At 44.2% G+C, this 21,427-nt stretch overlaps 2 protein-coding genes across 3 annotated transcripts in view; both read right to left on the reverse strand.

The window, feature by feature from the left end:
* Window positions 1-10,273, reverse strand: part of TLL2 (tolloid like 2) — a 121,352-nt gene extending 111,079 nt beyond the window's left edge. Inside the window, exon 1 of the mRNA XM_072739652.1 lies at window positions 9,864-10,273. Coding sequence (XP_072595753.1) covers window positions 9,864-10,062 — 199 coding nt within the window. The 5' untranslated portion in view covers window positions 10,063-10,273. The remainder of the gene's footprint in view (window positions 1-9,863) is intronic.
* Window positions 10,274-14,809: 4,536 nt separating this feature from the next.
* TM9SF3 (transmembrane 9 superfamily member 3) overlaps window positions 14,810-21,427 on the reverse strand; it is a 67,734-nt gene continuing 61,116 nt past the window's right edge. For both annotated transcript variants that reach the window (XM_072739657.1, XM_072739658.1), the window contains one exon: window positions 14,810-18,961. In XM_072739657.1, the coding sequence (XP_072595758.1) occupies window positions 18,894-18,961 (68 nt within the window). In that variant the 3' untranslated portion in view covers window positions 14,810-18,893. The remainder of the gene's footprint in view (window positions 18,962-21,427) is intronic.

Consider the following 21,427-nt stretch of genomic DNA (forward strand, 5'->3'; position numbering starts at 1 on the left):
AAACGATGGCAGTGGAGGTGGAGGGAAGGGGACTGGCAGCATTTGGGCTGGACTGCATGAGAGGGGAAGGAAGAGACAGGTATCCAGGGTGGCGTGGGGATTCTGGTTGAAGCACTTGGGTGGACTCTGGTACCATGTAGTACCTGCCACCACAGAGCCCAGTCCTCAGGGAGCCAGGCTGACTCTGAGACGGGGTGAGAGGATGGGAAACCAGTGCCAGCTCAGTGCGGGGGAGAACTGACCCAGGAACTTGAGAAAGAGCTACTGTAGAAGGTAGCCTGCTCCTGTGGGAAACTGGCTCAGGCACGACTCACATCAACTCAAGGCCAGTAACCCAGGTGGGAGGAAGGGGAGGAGGCTGGGTGCAAATTGCAGGATGAGCGGGGAGATAAGTGGCCCAGCTGGCGGAGCAGGCAAAGACTCGGGGCTGAACATCAACACTCAAGTGCTCGTGCAGGCGAGCCTGAGAATATTTATTGGTAATTGACAGAAGTGGTTAGAGGGTGGTGTGATCATAGATAGGTCTGTAACCAATCAGCAGGAAAGCTCGGTTCCTGTTGCTATGTTTGCATCCAGGCAGAACTGTATTATGAACAGGCTAAGAGGATACCATGAGAAACCTGCTTATATGCATTTGGTTTATCTGTCATCCTCCCTCTGCTTCATGGATGAGAGCAAGTGAGCTGTGGAGCAATAAATTATCACTCGCCACATGCTATGGATCCCAAGAGAACTCTTTGCAGCCCTGAGAGGGAGAGATAAGCATACAGAGGCCACAGAGAGATTGTCACTTAGAGAGAAATTCTTAAATAGGGAGCAATAACGGGAGTAATAGTAACCACAGCAAGGAGAGGAGCCAACGATTATTAACTGCTTGCTGAACACTTTTATCCACTGCCTAACTTAACCCTCCAACAAACCTATTGGATGGGTTTTCGTATCATTCCCATTTTCCAAATGAGAAGACAGGCTCAGAGAGGTAAAGAAATTTCGTGAAAACCACACAAGCAGTGAGGACAGAGGCAAGGTTTCATGCCACGGGCTGCCTGAGCCCCAAAAAGTCTCTTAAAATGACATTTCACTGATCTGCTCTGTCACCCAGATGGCCCATTCACCCAGAGTATCCTTGGGGAAACATGCGCCACCTAAGTCCTCTACCTCCAGGGTGAAGAGAGTGACCGGTCCCGTCATCCTCAACCAACCTGACACCATGGAGTGCCGTGAACCGAGAGCCTTCAGGGACAGATGCCTTTCAACACTTTGTATCATTTTCTTCTAGGCTCTGGGACAGAGAGCACTTTGAAGGCCAGAATTGTCTCATCCTCATTGGAGTCCTGGCCCCGGATAGAGAAAAAGGTAGGGAGAAGGCGGCAGGCTATGGTGCTCTGGGGAGCAAGCACACCAATGACCTTCATTGGGCAGCACAGAGGCGCTGGTTGACGGTGTGGAGAGATCCGGGAGAAGGGAAGTGGCTCCAGGTTTGGAGAGGCCATATGCTTAGGGAAGACAACAAGGGTTGGAGGATCCTGTCCCATTATGGATGAGTTCAGTGTCCCATGCAGGCCCCAGCCCAGCTTCTCCCCTGTGTAGCACCTGGACATCTCCCAGTGCCCACAGATCATAAGAGCCCAGAGCATCTCCCGCGAGTGCTCAGATCATCTCCTGGCTATTTGAGAGACCAGTGGAGAGAGGAGAAGGAAAAGAACTTTGAAAACCATCAGGCATGGCCCAAAGCTCTAAGGCAATGCTGTAATCACTGCAAAGGTTAATAGCTTAGTTCTTCTTTTGAAAAGCACGGTGAGGGGTAAGAAGGCAAAGGTTTGGGGAATCAATGAAGTTACATCCTCCATGCAGATTGCTTGACTATGGGTCCATAGCAGAAGGACTGTGCCACCATCAAATGTGATGTGGCTCCAAATCCTGCTTGCACCTCAGCTATCTGCAACATGAAAGAATGAATGCTTTTATTTTTTAAGTTTTTTTTAAAAAGATTTTAGTTAATTATTTGAGAGAGAGAGCATGAGCAGGGGGACAAAGGGAGAAGGAAAAGCAGACTCCCCGCTAAGCAGGGAATATAATGTGGGGCTTGATCCCAGAACCCTGGGATCATGACCTGAGCCGAGGGCAGGTGGTTACCAACTGAGACACTCAGGTGCCCTGAGGAATGAATGCTTTTAGAAAGAGGATTGGCTGGGGAAGAAGAGGGGAGGGGGAGCCATTGGCTGAATGGAGGCTTGAGCCCAATGCCATTCACACATCTCCAAATAGTCGGGGGTTGGCTTCTCAGTGGATCCTAGACACCCAGTTGGCTTGCAGGGCACGGAACCACCCCCCTCACCCCCACCCCTGATCCAGCAGAGCATCAAGGAAGCCAGACATTCATGGCAGATTGTTTTCAGGCCAAGGTCTTTAAGTATAGAGGATTGGTGCAGCATTGGTGTTGTCAGGAAACATAAAGCTCTGGTAACATTATCTGGCTTTGGTTGTTCAGATACTCAGTTTCTTGCCACTTGGAAACCTTGTCGAATTTCGGTGGGATGATAGTAATAAAAACAATAATATTTACTGAATATTTGCCATGTTCCAGGCACTATGCAAAGGCTTTGTCTATTTTAACTCCTGTAATCTTCATAATAACTCTATGTTGTAGATATTAGTATCCATATTTTATGGTTGAGGAAACTGAGATTCAGAGGGCTTAAGCAAGTTGCTTAGGGTCCCAGAGGCATTAACTGGTATAGTCAGAATCTGAACTTGGGCACTCTGTCTGTAGAGTCTACCCACTTAGCCCCTGGGCTCTCTCAGCACAGAAGGTGGTGCTGCTCATGGGACTCAATTTATCCACACACTTTTTGGACATGACAGGTTCTCCAAGGGCCACAAGATGACTGCAATATTTCATATTTATTGAATGATTCCATTTGTGAAGCACAGTATCAAGTGCCTTTCTTATAACAAGCTTGCAAAATAGGAGTTTCTATTAACCTTATATAGACAAGGAAGCTGAGGCTTGAAAGGCTTTGAGACTTGCCCAAGGTCTCACAGCTCTAAGTTACAGAGCCGAGAAGGAGAACCTAAGTCAACCTGTCTCCAAAGCTTGGGTCCAGAACCAGCAAGCTGGCTAGGAGCCTGCCCAGTTAGTGTCCCGAGAATGGCTGGAGAATCAGTGAGAAGCGGAGGTCCTGAACCGACTGCAGGAGGTACTGCCACATGGGACAACCTGCTGACCTGTCTACACCTGGCTTCTCTCAGCAGTCTCTTCTTGCTGAGGAGGCCATGCCTAGCCCTGAGCTGGACACTTCCAAGGACAGGAGTAGGTCCAATTGGCACTTAGGTGCCCCTCCTCCCTTGTCCCATTGGACAGAGGATTAAAGAATATGCTCCCAACATACATGCCACTCCCAGAAGAGGGTGTGAGACACGGATCACTGGAGGATTGGCAAAGAGAGAGAAGAGGACATAGGTTCCACTGATGTCAGAGTTGGGGATCCATGTTGGATGATGCCATTGAGGACTTTGTCTTCAGAACTTGAGCTCTGTCTACAAACACAACATCAGGAGTCACAGGACTATCAATGTCAAGCAGAAGGTCTGGGCAAGAAGCTCAGTTTCACAATGCGCAAAATGGGAACTGACACAGTTGCCGGTTTACTCCTGGGGCTGGCTAAAGATCGACGGGGTGGTATTCTTGCTATCACTCAGCTTTTGGACCATTCTCACCCAAAGGGGGCCAGTGTGTTCCCCTTCCTGGCCTCCCCTCTACCAGACACTGTTTGCCCCAATGTGAGTGTTGGCCACTGTTGGGACCTCTGGGTTCCATTGGGTATCTAATGGCCATGCTCTCTCTGCTTGCTGGAGTTGCTGTGTCTCTGTATGATCATTACTCAGGAGCCGAGCACTTCATTTCCTCCCCCAACTCAGCCCTAGCCAGTCCTCACCTTCACTTACTTTAAAAAAAATCTTTATTGAGCTATAACTCACATGTCATAACACTCACCCTTCAAAGCATTTAGGAGACACTGTTTACCAATAATTATCAGGTCTGATTGAAGAATCCATAACTACACTACATGAAATCAATTGTTTATTTATTACAAGAATTCAAATTCCTCTATAGCATGTCAACAAAAGAGCTCAAGAAGGAGTTGTATCTTCTCTGTGCTCTAATGATGTACACGCCAATCACTGAACACCTGCCTGTGCCAGAAGCAGTGCTAAGCACTTGACAAATATTGAATCATTTAACTGTTTCAGCAACCTCAAATAGTGAATATTAACAGTTCTTTCCAAGTGAGGAAATGGAGGCTCAGAGAGGTTAAGTACCTTACTCAAGGTCACAAAGCCCTGCATAGGCAGCAGATTTTGAATCCAAGTCTGTCAGGTGTCAAAACCTGTGCTCTCACCCACCACAGGCCCTGCCCCAGGGCACATCAGGGGGTGATATATTAGAAAGAGAGATGAACTAGATGCTGTTCCTGCCTGGAGAAGTGGGAAAATAAACTTTCATTTCCATACAGCCCTGAAATATTTTGACTCCACCAGATCAGCACCTGCCCATCAGCAAGGACACCACGACAACTAGAAATGACAACAAAGTTGTAAAATGCCAGCTGCCGTCCCCTGAGTGTGGCCCACAGGGGAGTGTGGGAGTCTGACAGGAGAGAGTAGGGGTGCCAGGGAGATGGGAACAGGCTATGTTGGGAAGACAGGCCTCTAGGAGGCATCATGGAAAACTCAAAACTGTGCTTACGAAACCAAGGCATCTGCTCCTGCCACGAGGGATGGAAACTCCAGGGGTGGGGGCTAAGCACTTCCCAGGACCCCATGATCTCTCAACTCGGAGCCCACTAGGTCAGGTCTGCCTCACTACTTTCGAGGCTAACAGTGAGCTCGGAGGTCCCTTCAGCTACAGACCCAATCCACATGGGGTCAAAATCATCATTCCCTCATTCGGCAAATATTAATAAGTATCCCACAATGTGCTAGGCACCATTCGAGGCACTGAGCTTAGAGCAGCGGCCAAAACAGACAAAAATCTCTGACCTCACAGAGTAGGACATTCCAGCCTTGCATCAGTAATGTGAGGGCTGCTGGCAAAAGCTGTCTCAGAGAGTACTGTCCTCAAGGTCCCTGCGTGGCTCTGAAAATCAAGGCCTGATTGGTAAAGTCAGGTGCCTGGGAGAGCATGACAAGGTAGAATAAGGCCCCACTTTCCAGACAGAAGTAAGGTCTGAAAGTGTGGGAGGGATGCGAGCTTCCTCATGAGGAAAGAGTAGCTCCCAGACCAACCACTGGCTCCTAAGCTATAAGCCACCAGAGACTATATTTATTTATGTAGCAATAGATTTTTTTTTATCATATATGAACATGGAGTAGTGAGGAAGGCCCTGGTATTTATCAAGCCGCCAGCTGAAAAGAAATCTGGCTGTCGGCCAGTTTCCTTGGGTTTAATAAATCCAAAAGGCCATACAGTATTTTACAGTTTACAAAGCACTTTTTCATCATTTGAGTTTCATGTAGACAATTTTGGTGACCTATGTCACACATCCTCAGCTTAACTCTGGGCAATTCCATGTATCACTGCATATCTCCCCACATTTCTATTTAAGAGCTTTTTTTGAATCTGTAGTGACCATGGTGCCTGCACACAGACGCAGGCTGGATATACTGGAAAGTTAATGCCTGGAGGAGCATGGCAGGTCCTATTTTCCCAAACTGGCTGAGACAACACCCCCTATTCCACATGCTCTTTTAACAATATGACTTTGATACTCTTCCCATGGAGAGCTGGGTCTATATCCCTTCCTCTGCAATCTGCAAAGGCTTGTGACTATGGTGGAAATGAGAATACGCAGCTCCTGAAGCAAGGTCACATAAGGCAATATAGCTTCCATCTGGTTCTCTTGGGACGTGTGGACTTAGAATCAAGCAGCCATGCTGTGAGGAAGCCCAACTAGCCCACGTGGAGAGACCACATAGAGGAGCCACTTGTAGGTGTTCTGGCCAATAGTCCAACTGAGCTCTGGGCAACAGCCAGCCTCAAACCACCAGATCATCTGGGGGCTCCAGATGATTCCAGCCCCCCTCTCCCGTCACCACCACCTGTAAATCTTCCCAGCAGAGGGTCAGACATTGCAGAGCAGAGACAAATCACCTCTGTGGTGCCCCTTCTAAATTCCTGATCTGGAGAATCACCAAAACAATAAAATGGCTGTTGTTCTATGACACTGAGTTTGGGTGGGTTTTTTGTTTTGTTTTGTTTTTTGTTTTTTGTTTTTTACATTGGAAACAAAAGAAGGAAGAGCAGACAATGAAAGATAGCAGCCTTTGGAGAAACGCTCCAGCCTCTCATTGTATGGGCAAGGAATTCTACAAGACTTTCTAGAAGCTGTGCAGGGGTCCTGGTGGGTGTAAGACTCCATCAACAAAAGCACCTACTTCAGTTCACTTCCTTCATTGGATTTCCTCCTCCCTTGTTTTGCTCTTCCCGCTTCATTGGGATCACCTTCCAAATGAACTATCTACACACAAGTCCTTGTCTGAGGAATCCAGCTATAACTAGCTGCAGGTCACCCTGCAAGGCAAGTAGTTTATTCCCATCCCCATTTTGCAGATGAGAAGATTAAGACATAGAGAGGCGAAATGACTTGCTCAAGGCCACAGAGGGAGTAAAAGGGATAAGGACCCAGGCCTTCTGGTGCTGAATCCAGCTAAAGAATCGTGGGTAAGAGCAAATGGGCAGGAGAAGCCCTCAGAAGCTTTGCAAAGGTTTCTTTCAAAAGCATGGTGGTTGCGAGGATGTCTTATAATTCACTGTCAATTGAACCCTTGGCCACACTTAGAGTATCAGATGAAAACCACACAGCAGAGCTGGCTGTGTACTGCTAGGCAGAGACCGTGCCCAGAAAGCCCAGTGTACCTTACCAGCCCCAGGCCAGGAGGACTGCACACATTCACTCCCAGTCCCCCAGCATCTGATTTGAAAAGCATCCCTTCTCACAGCATTAGGTAGATTGTTTATTAGTAAATTTAAATGTTATAGTTTAAAACTTGCTTCAAAGGTCCACATGGAGATGTCCTTTCACCAAGTTTCTAGAAAACCTGTATGTAAAGAACCTAAATATATAGCCAGGCACTGTTTAAAGCACTTTACTAGGAATCATCCTCATTTATAAACAAGGACATTATGGCACAGAGAAATTAAGTATCTTGCCCAAGATCACACAGAATGTAAATGCAGAGGAAATGGTGAAATTCATAAGTGGTAAAATGGTGAAAAATGGTTTTAAAAATGGTAAGAGTGGTGAAATGGTAAATAGTAAAATAGTAAATGGAGAAACACTTACTAATTTGGTCAGCCTCTGAGAGACCGAGTTGGAAGCACAGTTCACAGAATCACAGAACACAAAGTAGAAAGGATCCAGGAGCACAAATTCAAATGCCCTCCTGGTGTGAAGTGGGCACAAGGCAAGACCCCCAACGTGGGCCAAGAGAACCAGCTCCTTGGGCCTGTCAGTTTGCAACCCCAGCAAGTCTAATGACCTCATCCTGGAGATGAGAAACTGAGGCCCAAAGAGGAAGGGACTTGTCCAAGGTAACACAGCTCCAAGAGGCCAGGACCAGATCCCAAACTCTGCTCTCTAAACTGTGTCTGCAGCATAATGGAGGCTCCCACTCAAGAAGGGACAGGTGGTGGTGGTGGGGGGGGATGTTTTAGATTCAAAGCCCCGGAAGCCCTCCTTCTTGGCAGAGGAGTCAGGAAGTTAGGACTTGACTGGGATCGGATGAGAGGCTGCCCCTAAACATTTGGTTTAAATGTGGAACCAAGCAATGCAGTGTTCCCCCTGAGCTGAGTAAAGGCATATCCTTCCTCAGTGCCTGGTGAACTGCTTTTTTTTTTTTTCTTTTAGGAAAGAAAGCTTTTCCTAATTCAGGGAATTTCCAGAAGCACGGACAGACTGAGATGTGACCTTTTCCCCAGGTCTCCCTTGCCATCGCCCTCTTCTGGCCAATCTTAGAATGAGCACAGCTTGAGGAGAGGCCAAGGCTACTGGAAGACCAAGGATGGCTGTGGAGCACGGAGGGGGCTGAAACCAATCTCCCGAGATTCTCTGCTCTCCAGCCCTCCCCACCCATCCCATCCTGTCTGCAGACTCACAGAACACGTGGGCCCTGGTTATCCGCATTTTCTACAAAATTATTGGAGAGAAATGAGGCCCCAAGGGGCAAGCCTGCCTTAGGGTTATTCCATAAGGCTGCCACTGGGAGGTGGGGGCCTCTCTCAGACAGACTCATGCCTCTTTCACCCAGATTTCCAGCATGCACACCAGCACCCAGCATACCAGAGGTGCTCAGTACATTCTTGAACAAGCTGATGATGGCTTCTTGAGTCCAGACCCCCGATGCCCACATTAGATCCCAGAGGCCCCAACACACATCCAGTAGCGTCCAGGATCTGACAGTTTCAGGCGATAGTTGATTCACCTCCTTACCCCCCCCCCCCCTCCCCATTTTCACAGCCTCAGCTTCTGTGTTTTCCGGGCAAGGCCGCCACCATTCCAACAGTGCTCTGGAGACCCTTCTCCCTGGTCATGAGCTGGGTCCCATGAGGAATTGAGATACCTCAGTCGGGACATGCTACCTGCTGATGTTTTCTCAAATGACCCAGGAACCAACACTTCTGCCCACCTTCCTAACTCAGAAGCCCCACCAGGTACAGCAATAGGTGAGTACTCTGCAGGACGATTCCCGCAAGGGAAAAGCAGGCCCCTCAAGTCTGGTTTGAGCTTCAGCCTTCACAAGATTCTCGGGTCTCACGGCCTCTGGGGCCTCCGGCCTCCTAGTGACCTGGTCTTCCGCGGACTCGGCCCAGTTCTGGTCTGTGGGACCTCCAGCCTAGCCCACAGCCGCTGCTGTAACAATACAGGTGGTTACGGGACCATCTCGTTACTCCATTTGCAGAGGATTTCCCCACGCACCATGAGACCTCCTAGAATGACTGTCCCCAATTTAGAGACGAGGGGACGGAGGCTGCTAGAGGTCTCCAGGGGGTGAAGAAGTGGGGCCACGGGAGGGCGGCCCACCGCGGTCTGGGAGAGCAGGGGCCCGCGCTCCCCGCTCCCGGGGCTCAGGCCCGCCGCCCGCCTCCCGGGAGCGCGGCGACCGCTCGCACCTCCGGGGCTCCGCGCCCGGCCCGGGGGCGCTGCCGCCGCGAGCGCTCGGGCTGGAGGCCACGCCCCTCGGGACGCGCGAGCCGCTGGTGGCTCCGGGAACCGAGCGGCGGCGCCGGGGCCGAGAGCGCCGCTTCCTGAGGGATTACAGCACCTGCCGGCTTCCATCTCCGCGACCCCAGGCCCGGGCCGCGCCGAGGGGGCCACGGGGAAGTCTGCGGCCCCTCGGGGCACGCGCGTTCTCCCTCGGCTCCCACTTTCCCCGTCCCCGCCGTGCAGCTCTTCGGGTTTCGTTCTTCTCTTCCCTGGAGCACGCACGAGACCTCGGGAAACTTTGCGCACAACTTGCAAACGCCCGGAACGCGCGCGGGCCCGGGGCTCCGTGGAGCCGGGGAGGGGCGCGCCCAGTCCCGCACCTGGACGTCGGGCGGCCCGGCGCCCCGGCTCCTCGGCTGTGGGCGCGCTCCCGACGCCGCCCCCGGGGCGCTCCGCAGGCCTGCGCCCGGGACGTCCCAGCCGGAGCGGCATTGTCTTCCCGGGGAGCCGGGGGACCTCGGGGGAGGGCAGGGGAGGGGAGGGGAGGGGGGGGCGGCCCGGCCCGCAGACGGCCGCGCGGGCTAGCCCACCGCTCATTTGCATTTCAAAGGCAAACTTCTGCCGGACTTCCCCGGCCGCCGCGGCGGCGGCACCTACCGGCTTTGCACGGGTCGTGGTAGCGCTCCAGCTGCGGCTCCGCGCCGTCCTCGCCTTCCAGCGCCGAGGAGTCCCGGGCGGCCTCCGAGCGCTCCGCGAGCCCCCCCGCGCCGCGGGGCAGCGGCGGCGGCGGCAGCAGCAGCAGCAGCAGCGACAGCAGCAGAGGCCCCGGGGCCCCGAGAGCAGCTGCCCCGGGCATGGTTGCGAGGCGCCGACGGAGACCGCGGGAGTCGCGCGCGCGGAGAGCTCGGCTCGGGCCAGGGGCCGTGCGCCCGGGAGGTCGGCGGCGGCGGGGCGCAGCGATCAGACACGGCTGCCCGGCATGGCTCGGGCTCGGGCGCGGAGCGAGCAGGGCCGGCGGCCGGGGCCGCGTCGGGGCGCCCGGGGAGCCGCCGCTCGGAGCTCCTTGCCCGGCGGCCGAGGCTGCGGCGGCTGCGACTGTGGCGGTGGTGGCGGTGGTGGGAGCAGCGGCCGCCCCGCCCCTCCGCCGGGCTGGACCACACAGGCCTCGCCAGGGGCCCGGGGCAGCCAATCACTCGGGCGCCCGAGGCGAGGCCCCTCCTCTTCCCGGCACCTCCGCAACTTCGGAGGAAGCGGAGCGAGGTGAAGATGCTGTAGGCAAGGACCCGGGCCCCCGGCCCCCCGGCCCCGCGGCCCCCCGGCCCCCCCCGGCCCCCGAGACGCTGCTCCTGAAGACCAAGGCCGGACTTCCCGCCTAGTTTCACTCGCGTAAGTCACTTTACAACTCCGGGACGCACACGTGGCGGCTGCGAGCTCAGGGCCAGGAGCCCCCTGGGAGCGGTCGGCGTCGTCACCCACTGGCTCTGCTCTCGGACAGTCATTTCTCCGTAGGAACGAAGTTAATCTCGCTGGTAGCTTTCAACTCGTAAAAACCAAAGATGACGATTCTCCCAGCTTTCTCAACACCCCTCGTCCAGCCATGAAGGACGCTGGCTGCAGCACCCACCTCACCAAACGTAGTGGCTGCTGATATGGGTGCCTTAGGGGAAGAATTATTTAAAATGACAGATTTCCCCTCTCGGTGACCCTACCCTTCAGCAAAACTGTTTAAGATGCTTCGTACCGGCAAAAAAAGATTGACAAATGAACAGCTGTACGTGCTATTTGTGTTAAACTACAGGCATGTTTTTATTAAATAAGCCACTTACCATTAACTTGATGGAATAAAAATGACCAATTTCTGAAGCCTGGTTATTTTTTTGCCAATTAAAAACATATGCCCAAATAATTTAGAATAATCAAGAGATATTTGAAACCCACTCCCACGTTGTACCTTGAATGTAAAAATTGTCATAACTGAGCCATTTTGACTTAGAGACATAAAAAGTACTATTACCATGAGGCATTTCAAAGACCTTTTTATGCAAGCAAAATTGCCCTAATCAAGAAGTAAACCATACCAATGTGTGGAGATTTTTCAGCATCACACCCAGTAGAATCTCTTTTTCATTTAAACTGCAAGCAAAAAATGAACTAAACTTCCTTTTGGGTTTCCACATGATTTCACAGCCACTAATGACAAAATAGCTGACAGAGAGCCCAGAGCTGGGCTTTATATGCAGGAGTCAAATTTCTTGCATTAGGATAGTCCATCTTATTATGATAATCTGCCTTACCTATTAACTAGGTAACAAGTCCTTCAAACCAGTAAAGACTTACAACTTAACCACTGAAGGTGACTATTGGGTATTTTGTCTTTAAGAAATCCAAGTTGACCCTGTTTCATCATCAAATGGGCACATACAGAATGGAGACAGGTTGGAAAAGATCTGATTTGGAACTCGTGAGAGGAAGAAATTTGGGCGGGATAGATACCACCAAATGGCAGGGAAGAGGCCAAGTGGCTGTTAAACAGGCATGAGGTGTGGGAAGGGGTTGAACGCCATTTCTGCCTGAATGCTGGAAGGAGTCAAACCCAACGCCAGAGTTCCCTGCATTCAATCCAGTGAAGGTCACCACCTGTCAGTAGACAAGTCCACAAAGTCAACATCTAAAAAAGCCTAACAAACTTCTGTGACACTTCCAGGTCTCCAGATGGCACTAGGCAAACAGCCAACTGGCTTCCTCATTAGCAGGGAATTCCTCTGGAAAGTAGGACAATTATTACAGGAGACTTCTTATACAAGCCTTGAGGTTGTGAGCTTTTATTGCCTCTAATCCCCACCTGGTGAGTAGCTGCCAGGTCTTCTCACCAACACTCTTTGTCCAAGTATTTTGAAGACAGTGGTGCTCCTGAGTGAGCAAGCTGCACAGTTTTATGTCAGAAGTATTGTTTTGATGCTACTTGGGCTATCAACCAACAAATACCAACAAAACATTTGGATCACAGTATTGAGAGGTTAGATAGGAACTGAAAAGGGATGGTTAATCATTTTTATGTTTTTTTTAAAGATTTTATTTATTCATGAGAGACGCAGAGAGAGAGGCAGAGGCATAGACAGAGAGAGAAGCAGGCTTCCTGTGGGGGAGCCCGATATGGGACTTGATCCCAGGATCCCGGGATCACATCCTGAGCTGAAGGCAGATGCTCAACCACTGAGCCACCCATGCGTCCCATCACTTTTTATCAGTTCTATAGTTCCATAGTTCCTGATTTCACACTTTTATATATTAAACTCTATTCTGCGTTTACATAATTTTTAAAATACATGTATTTTAAATTTAAGTCCCATGGGAAAACTAGAGGTAGATTTAGAATCAGTCTTTATGCTTGCAAGCTGCTCAGCTTAGTTCCATTGCATTCGTAATTATTCATAATTTTTGTAGGTTTCCTCCCCCATAGCTCATGGTCCTGTGGAAAATCTGCAAGTGGATACAACCTTTGCCCCCTGTTTAGTCAGATATCTATCGTCCACCTAACTCATTCCATCACTTTCCATATACCCAGAGCAGCCCGGTTCTCTTGCAGCAGCTTTCGAACCCCTCCACTACCCCTAGTTTTCTCAACTACACCACACATGGCACTTTCTCATTCTGCCATTCCAGGGCACTACACATCATCACCCTCTCCTCTGAGGTAGGGAGAAGAACCTCTGGAATAGAGCAGGAACTCTCATCTGCTGGTTCATTCCTTTGTTTACAATATTGACCACTGAGAAGGCACTTTGAGTTCTTTGGAAGTTCTTAAAAATAACTTAAATTACAATTTTTAACAGCTATTTAAAACTCCTTGTAGCTCTTCTTCTCCAAAACTTTTATCCAAGCTCCTCAGACACACCGGACCTTACCATCCACCTTTCATACTTCCAGCCCCAGCTCCTTCCACCTCTGTCTGTGCTCTACTCTTGTTGCATTAAAGACTTGCAATTGCCCTAATAGAGACTTGCTGCTTCAAACCTGCGGGTGTCTGCTGGGGACAACTTGATAACCATACAGCCTGCATCCTCATGCCAACACCTATTATAATAGCTTACCACACTTTGGACACTTACCTATATATATGTCTGTCCTACCCTACTGGTCTATAATCAACTCCAACTTGGAACCACCTTCCATATTTCATTCTAGACCCTCCCTTCCCGTTAAAGACCTTCAAGATTAAGTCCCATAATCTTAGCGGCTTAGACTGAGCCACTAAGAATAACCATGACATTGGCTCGTTAAAATAACTTCCATCAACTTCTCCCTACAACCATCTCCTTCCACTTTGTAAATTTGAAACTTTTATCAAAGTTTTTTGCATGTTTTATTTAAACATGCAAAGCTTTGAAAATAATTTATTTGTAGAGTATATTACCAACGACTCCACATGTCCCACTGGGGGCACATTCCCCCTTTTACTAATGTTAAACTGTAGATGAACAGTTTAATAAAATAGTTCTCATTTTGAAATCCAGAAACTGGCTGTATAAGAGTCTTTTCCAACCACACAAAAAGTGTTCATTAGAGATCAAAAGTAATCCAAATTTCTACTAACTTAAAACTACTTGACCAAAAGGAATTGTCAAGTATAGGTATGGAGGCAGCTAATAAAATCAGGGGAAGAAAAGAACTAAAAAACGTTGACAAGGATTTAAATAACTAGTTAAAACTGGAAATGAAAAACAGAAGTACCATTAGACCTGAAGCAATTAACTACTGATTTTGATGTACAATAAAAATAACCCTTTCATTGGTATAGAACACTCATTTTCAATGTGATCTTTACCTGTATTATCTGCTCCCCAGGCTGGAGAGGTGATATCCCCATTTTACAGTGACAATGGTCAAGAGGACTCTAATCTACTCAATACTTCTGGCCTAACATAGTACTCTTTGGCTGCTGTAGTTCTTTTCTCTAATACCTACTGATCTACATTATCAGCTTCACAGAATGGTTGTGAATACTGCTTATATAATACTGCTTTGACTACACAACATATTGTCAATCAGAATGACAGGCATGGGAGGTAGTGGGGTTTGAGCATAGAAGTCAAAAGAAGTGATAAGTCAATAGAAGTCAAAAGAATCATAATAAAAGAGAAAAATAATTTTGTAAAGACAAACCTTATTATACCATTCTTGCACCTGTGTGTGTGTGTGTGTGTGTGTGTGTGTGTGTGTGTGTATATATATATATTTTTTTTTTTTTTCCAAAATAAGAAATAGGGGGGTAAAAGTAAAATCTTAGATTTTAAAGCCTTCATTTCAGGGGTCAGCAAACTGTAGCCCATTGGCTGTTTTTGTTGTCATATTGGAAAGTAGCCATGCTCACTGGTTTATGTACTATCTACTATGGCTGTTGTGCTACAGCGGTAGAGTAATTGTATCTGGCTCTCAAAGCCTCAAATATTTCCTATCTACCCTTTACAGCAAGTTTGCGGATTCCTGTTTTACTGTGGAAGGCTATTGGTAATCTCTTCATATGCATACCAATAATAATGGGTTATCCCTTATGCCTGGTTCACTTGTTTCAAAAAGGAAAGAAATAAAGCATCCAAGGAAAGTACATTTAACTTTTTATTATTTTAAAAATCCAATTTCGGTTAGATTAACAGACTAGATTAGAACCTCAAATGTATTTGATACAGTATACACTGGATATCTATTACTAAAAAGCCAGTTGGAACATGACCTACACAAACCAAAGGTGCGTACAAAATGGAATTATCAAGCAGTAACTGTTTTCTTCCAACTGATACCGACTGCCTGGGCTCTGTGGGGACTTAAAGGTTCAAATTTGACACTGATGAAAAGCCCGACTGGGACTGCTTTTCCATGTATACTCTCTTGTCCTTCCAAACACAATTCCATGTTATTTGTTCCTTGCCTTCAGATCTTACTTGTAACATTTCTAATGTTCAAATGACCTAAAGTGAGGAACTGGGGTAAACACACAAAGTTCTGCCTTGTCCATCAATCATCTGCACACCTAGTTCACTAATACTCACATGTGAGCAGCTTTCACACCAGTTTGTTTCCATTTCCTGATACAGCAAAATAACTTAATTTTTGCTTTTTTCTCTGCACGATTCCACCTACAGCTCCAATAAGAATGTCAACTCAGACGGCTTTCAGAAAAGGCTCATAAGAGAGAAATAGTTATTCCTCATACTGAATTTAAGTCTTATAAATTTCTGCAGTTTTATGTTCACTTTTTGATCTACCCTACCTCTAAATCTAGTCTCTTTCTGTACACACTTCCAAACAATCTTTATAAATTTTCACTGCTCTGATCTCTTTAACATCTTGATTGCTAAAATACAGCTTCATAACCATGGAATTTTTATGAAGGTATAAAACATTAATGAATACTTGCATTTTCATACGTCACTGCTATTACATGTTCCAGTAAATCAATAGACTGAAGCCCTAAGACACACTGAAATCTAAACTTAAAACCCAGATGGAACTGCAGTGTATAGGTTACAAATAGGCTTTTCTTTCTCAGAATTTATATACAGAAGCCCTTCAGTATGTAGCTTTTCCTGAACAAATTACATTAATACATTTATTTTCTTTTTTACATTTGTAAAAATTCAAGGAAATCTTAAAGGAAGATTATTTGCAAGACATAGGGCATAAGGTGGTCTGTAAACATTTCGGAAACAAAAGCTTTAACAAACGGAATACAATCTGTGGATAAACCCTAAATAAGTGGATTTTGGAAGAACTGGAATTTGCAGCAACCGCCTTTATAAAGAGATCCGTCCACTGTCAATGGAAAACACCCAATCATATCATTCACCAGGTTCAGATATCACCACAGTACAATGAATTCTAAGAGGATGGGGCTTGATTTGTGGTCAAACTCAGCACAAATCAGGAGCCCAACATGATATACCAAAGCTTTACCATACTTCCAGCCGTTCCATTTCCACTTTATCCTACCCTTGTACTAGGACACATGAATAATTATGTCAATTAGTAGTATAGATAAATTTCAGGAGAAGCATGCTTACAGATGCAAGGAGAAAGTTTATCTTTAGTTTTAGATAGTGTTCAAAGCATCAGTTGATAAGTTGAGCAAATAATGTTAACATATGAAAAGACAGATAAACAGCATTAATGGAGTGGAAGAACCTCACCCTTTGGTTAACTTAAGTCATATTTTATTTTATTACTCTATAACCCAGAGCTAGGGAGCTAAACTGTTTATGGATTACATCTTCTTCAAAGACACAGACATAGCCAGCACCTACATAAAGGTAGAAACCAATACGTATTTTCCAAAGGACTTTCAAGGCAATTTATATTCATTTTAATGATACTTAATATATCTGGAAATTAGAACGCTTTTTTTTTTTACCTGAAGATTCCCAAGGACTTGAAATCTATTTATTAAAAAGAACTGGTTGACCTGAAAGTAGCTAAAGCAGTCATTTTTTAAAACCCTACATCTTACCTGCAAGATTCATGAGAAATAGATGTCATTTTACTAAGATAAAAGCTTGTTGTCCAATTTATACTCCATCAGATAGACGATATGGTGTTGTAAGTACTTTACATGTGGTTAAAGAGTTATATTACATAAACCATTAAATATTGGCATTCAGTTTCCTTTCTTGTAAGATCTTAAAGCCAGGTGAGAAGAGAAAATGGAAGAGCCAGTAGACTGCATTTAATATAACATTTTGGCTTGAGAAAGGATTTACTACAGCTTCTGATCAAACTCCTGTTTGTTTATGTCAGCCATATTTAAGTGGTAAGAAACCAAACTTTTCACTCTTTATAGTCCTTACATATCACATTATAGGATGCAGAGTCAATTTATAGAAACATTTTGTAATGAAAACATGTTATGAACTATAAATGGCATGAGTTTCACATTGAAGTTTAAATACAGCGGTTTTGAGTCTTTCTAAAAATACCAATATACAGTATTGTTTTAGGTGGTCATTTGCATAGCAAACTATTAAACTAGAAACTCAATGGTTCTAGGAAAACTTCACATTATGGATAGTTCCAGAAAGATGTATTCAAAATTAAATCACTTCTCTTAGAAAACTGTAACCTTTATTTGCTCATCCATTAGTAAATAAGCTAGCCGCTTTTACCCCATCCCCCCTTTACATGGTACACCAAACTGAAGAGATTTTGTGCCACAATCTAATTCGAAGGGCTTACCATTTACTTTGTGACTATACTGGATAATCTAGATGTAAGGAAGTTTGGGGATTTTAAAGTGTGGGTCTCCTGTATTAGAAAAGCATAGTTTACAGTATATTTTAAAAACTGCATTCAGTAATAATTGCCTTTTGAAAAGATTATCTTCAAATTGCAAACACATCTATTTTCACAAAACAATTTGGTCAGGAAAGTTTATTTTAACATTCTAAAGCAGTAATGCTTTAGATGTTACTTAAGTGCCCCAGACAGGATTAACAAAATTAAATGTTTCTAAATTACAAATTTAGCTCCTGTAGGAGCCTCAGAAATTAAACAGAAGAAAACAATCCCCCCTCCCAAAGGAAGTATGACACACACATTTTGAAGAAATCCCAATGTTTCATGCAGTGGTAGGCAAGATGTAAAAAGCCACCCAAATTCACACATTTCTACACCAATCATCATCAGAAAAAAGTCCTCCGTAGTCAATCTGTACATCCAAATGCATTTGAGAATCTACACCTACGTTACATTATTTAATGTTATGTACATTTATTACCCACCCCCCTTGTTTTTAATAATTTCTTATGTAAAACCTTCATTCAAACCCAAAAAAGATGTAAGACTAACCTGGGGGAAGGAAAAAGATAATCACTTTAGACATTCAGTTAAAATGTAGTTTATCTAAATCTCAAAATGTTTAATAAAAACAAATATCTTCTCCATTTAACACTTTGCTTTCTAACTGTACAGTAAATTGCATTGTAGAGAGTACACCTCTATCTTCAGACTGTATCTTCTTTGGATGGAATTAAGATAGAACTGAATAGTTTTAAGATAAATAAATGGGAAGCTGGTCCAACTAAGATGACAGCAGATATATTACATGCAGGATTTAATATTTTTTAATTCTCTCTTCAAAAAAAAAAAAAAAGGATGCAGTTCGATTGGGGGGGAAAAAAGTCAAAAAGAACCCAGATTCAATATATAAAAATGTCCCATAATAGGTTGACGATGGCAGTAAAAATAAGAGAAAAGAGTAATCTTTCTGGAACATCATTTTTCAATAACGTAGAAACACTAAGTGCCAGGAAGATTCTATTCATGTAATTTTAGCATCCAAGTTTCCCTCTATTTATTTTATTGGAACAAATGCTTTAAATAAACTATTTGTCCTCTTCACTGAAGAGAGCTGGTCTATTTCATCTTTAATAAGCTAGTTTTGGGGAAGATTAGCCATGTACTGTAGTAATGCCTACTGCATAAAATCCAAGCATTTGCTGTGAACAGTTGGAGAAAGCAGTCAGTAAGAACCTAGGATCAGTGGAAATAGATGTTACTTTAAGCCATCCAGGAAAGAGAGACCCACAGAGTACCCGTGTGAAAGCCCAAATCTCTTCTTGCGCTTTTTTTTTCTTTGCTGTGCAAGTTCCACCCCTATGAAAGAGAAACTGATCCGAAGTTCCAGGTTTTCTTGGGTCTCTAGTCAATTTTCACATTAGTATAGATTTTTCGGACAAAGGCACTTGTTCCCATGTAACCAATTGCTCCTGCAAAGATAAAATAAGATGTTGTGAAACAAATACATACAGGGTAGTATCCCATTTACAAACACTAAATGCTCTCTGCTCTGGAAAGCTATTCTTTTTTTCAAGATAGCATCTTTTTTGTTAGCATTTGCTCTGAACTTATTAGAATCGTATCATTTGTTATGCAAATCACCTATTATTATCATAATATGATTATTATTATATCACAGATGTGATATTTTTAGAATTAAATATCAGTTATTACATGTATAACTATATGAATTAAAATACATCGCTTACAAAGCAAGAATAATTTGATAATGACAAAAATGTGCTAAATGAAAAAAACATGTCTTTTTAAAACTTAAATATAAATTTTTCTAGGTCATTTAAACCATTTTAACATGTTCCCGAAATCATCTGATACCTAATGGAAGTAAGAAGTGATGGGATTCTCTCAGAAAAAGACTGAGAACCATGGCCCAATAGCATTTGAAGCTCTAAAGAGGTATTTTCTGATGGCGTTTTTATCTTAAAATTATAGAAGCTCTGTGGTTGGTAAAAAGAAATATATATTTGAAGAAGTAGATGAGAGAGACAGGTAAGTAGTGAAATGTTTTTTAATATTAGCTTCAAATGAGGCTCAAAACACCAGAAAGCAAAGGATTTGTCTGTTTTGTTAGTTATCTACCTCCTATACCTTAAAAGAGTACACGGCACATGATAAGGTACTCAATAAATATTTATTGAATGAATGAATGGGATAGCTCTTTACTGCAAACTATACTTAGGTATCCTCAGAACAAGACAGCTAGTCAATCAAATCAGAGAGAAGATTCTCCACTGCAATTAGAAATTTACCATCCAAGCCTTCCTTAAGTTAATAATGATACACACACAAACACATACATACACATAGACCCCTAATTAGTCACCTTTGAACTAACTTCTTTTCACCCACTGGTGACTATATGGAAAGAAAGAAGTCTATTTTGCGTTTCCTATATATAAACTGTACCTCAAGGTAACTACATAGATGATGAAAAGAATTTTCTTCTTATAGAAGAGCCCCAGCTAATAAATATAAAAGGAACAACAAAATTAGAATAACCAACAATGTGTTATATGATCTAGGCAGTAATTATCAATGGCTGCTAACTTCACAGTTAGAACCAGTGCCTCCCGATAAGTTTACAAACCCTTATTTAAGTACTGTTGAACAAGTATTCCTGAATATGATCAGGCCTATAGCTCTAACTACCCCTTTACAGGAACTACGGGGAGAAATACATGGAGAAACACTAAATGATACCTCAGCAAAATTCAGAGCGTGGAGAACTCTATAGAAATTAAACAAAAACTCAAGTTTCTTAAATACATTGCAAGAGAAAAGAGAGAACATCAGTAGATTAAAAAAACCCTAAGAAACATTTTAACCAGAGGGCTGGGTGGCTCAGTGGGTTAAGCATCCGGCTCTTAATCTCAACTCAGGTCTTGATCTCAGGATTCTGAGTTCAAGCCCCATGTTGGACTCCACAGTGGGTATGGAGCCTACTTAAAACAAACATTTTAACCAAGCAATGCATGGACCTTAGCTAGATACTGATGCAAACAAACTGTATTTTAAAAAAGGCATGGAGATGGGTGGGATAAATGTGAATACTAACAAAATATTTGAGCATATGAAGGAATTATATATGTATATATACTAAAATTATATAATATTATAAAACTACATATTATATAACTAAGTATATACTTATAGTTATTATATGTACACACACATATATATGTACTAAAATATTTACAGTTAAAAATGACATGAAGTCCGAGATTCAGATCAGAATAAAAAGGGGGATAAGGTGGCATTATGAGTAAGACAAGATTGGCCAAGAGTTGATAATTTCTGACTCAGAGACTCAATATACACACATATTTTTCATTATACATACACACACATAAAAATAATAAAAATAATTCTTTTCATATATATTTGAAAATTTCCCATAAATACAGAAAGTATTCTTAAAACCCACCAAGCAACAAAGCAAACCTATTTCCAATTATTTTTCCAATTAACAGATATTTATTATAATATGAGGTATTATATTACAAGTATACTTGGAAATAGTGATAATTCATTCTGAAATAATTATAAAAGTCCTTACAAAGTAAGGAAAAAAACCACTCAATTTGTAAATATAAACCTGAATTTTTAAAACATAAAAAAAGAAAAAAATCTATGAAATTTTAACTAGAATCAAAAATTTAACTGGCCTAATATCACACCAGTCTAATAACCAAATCTAATATCTAATATTCTAGACTTATAAACCGTTGTTCCCCTCTGAGCAGAGACACGCTTAAAAGCAAAACAGTGTTGACCTAGAGAATCATTTTTCCTAATCTTATGAGTATCTCAAGAATAAGCATATAAAAATATGACTTTATAAAAAGTCATAAATACGCTCTCTAGAAATGTAAATG

This window comes from Vulpes vulpes, chromosome 15 (genome assembly GCF_048418805.1).
Source record: "Vulpes vulpes isolate BD-2025 chromosome 15, VulVul3, whole genome shotgun sequence".
Taxonomy (NCBI): Eukaryota; Metazoa; Chordata; class Mammalia; order Carnivora; family Canidae; genus Vulpes; species Vulpes vulpes.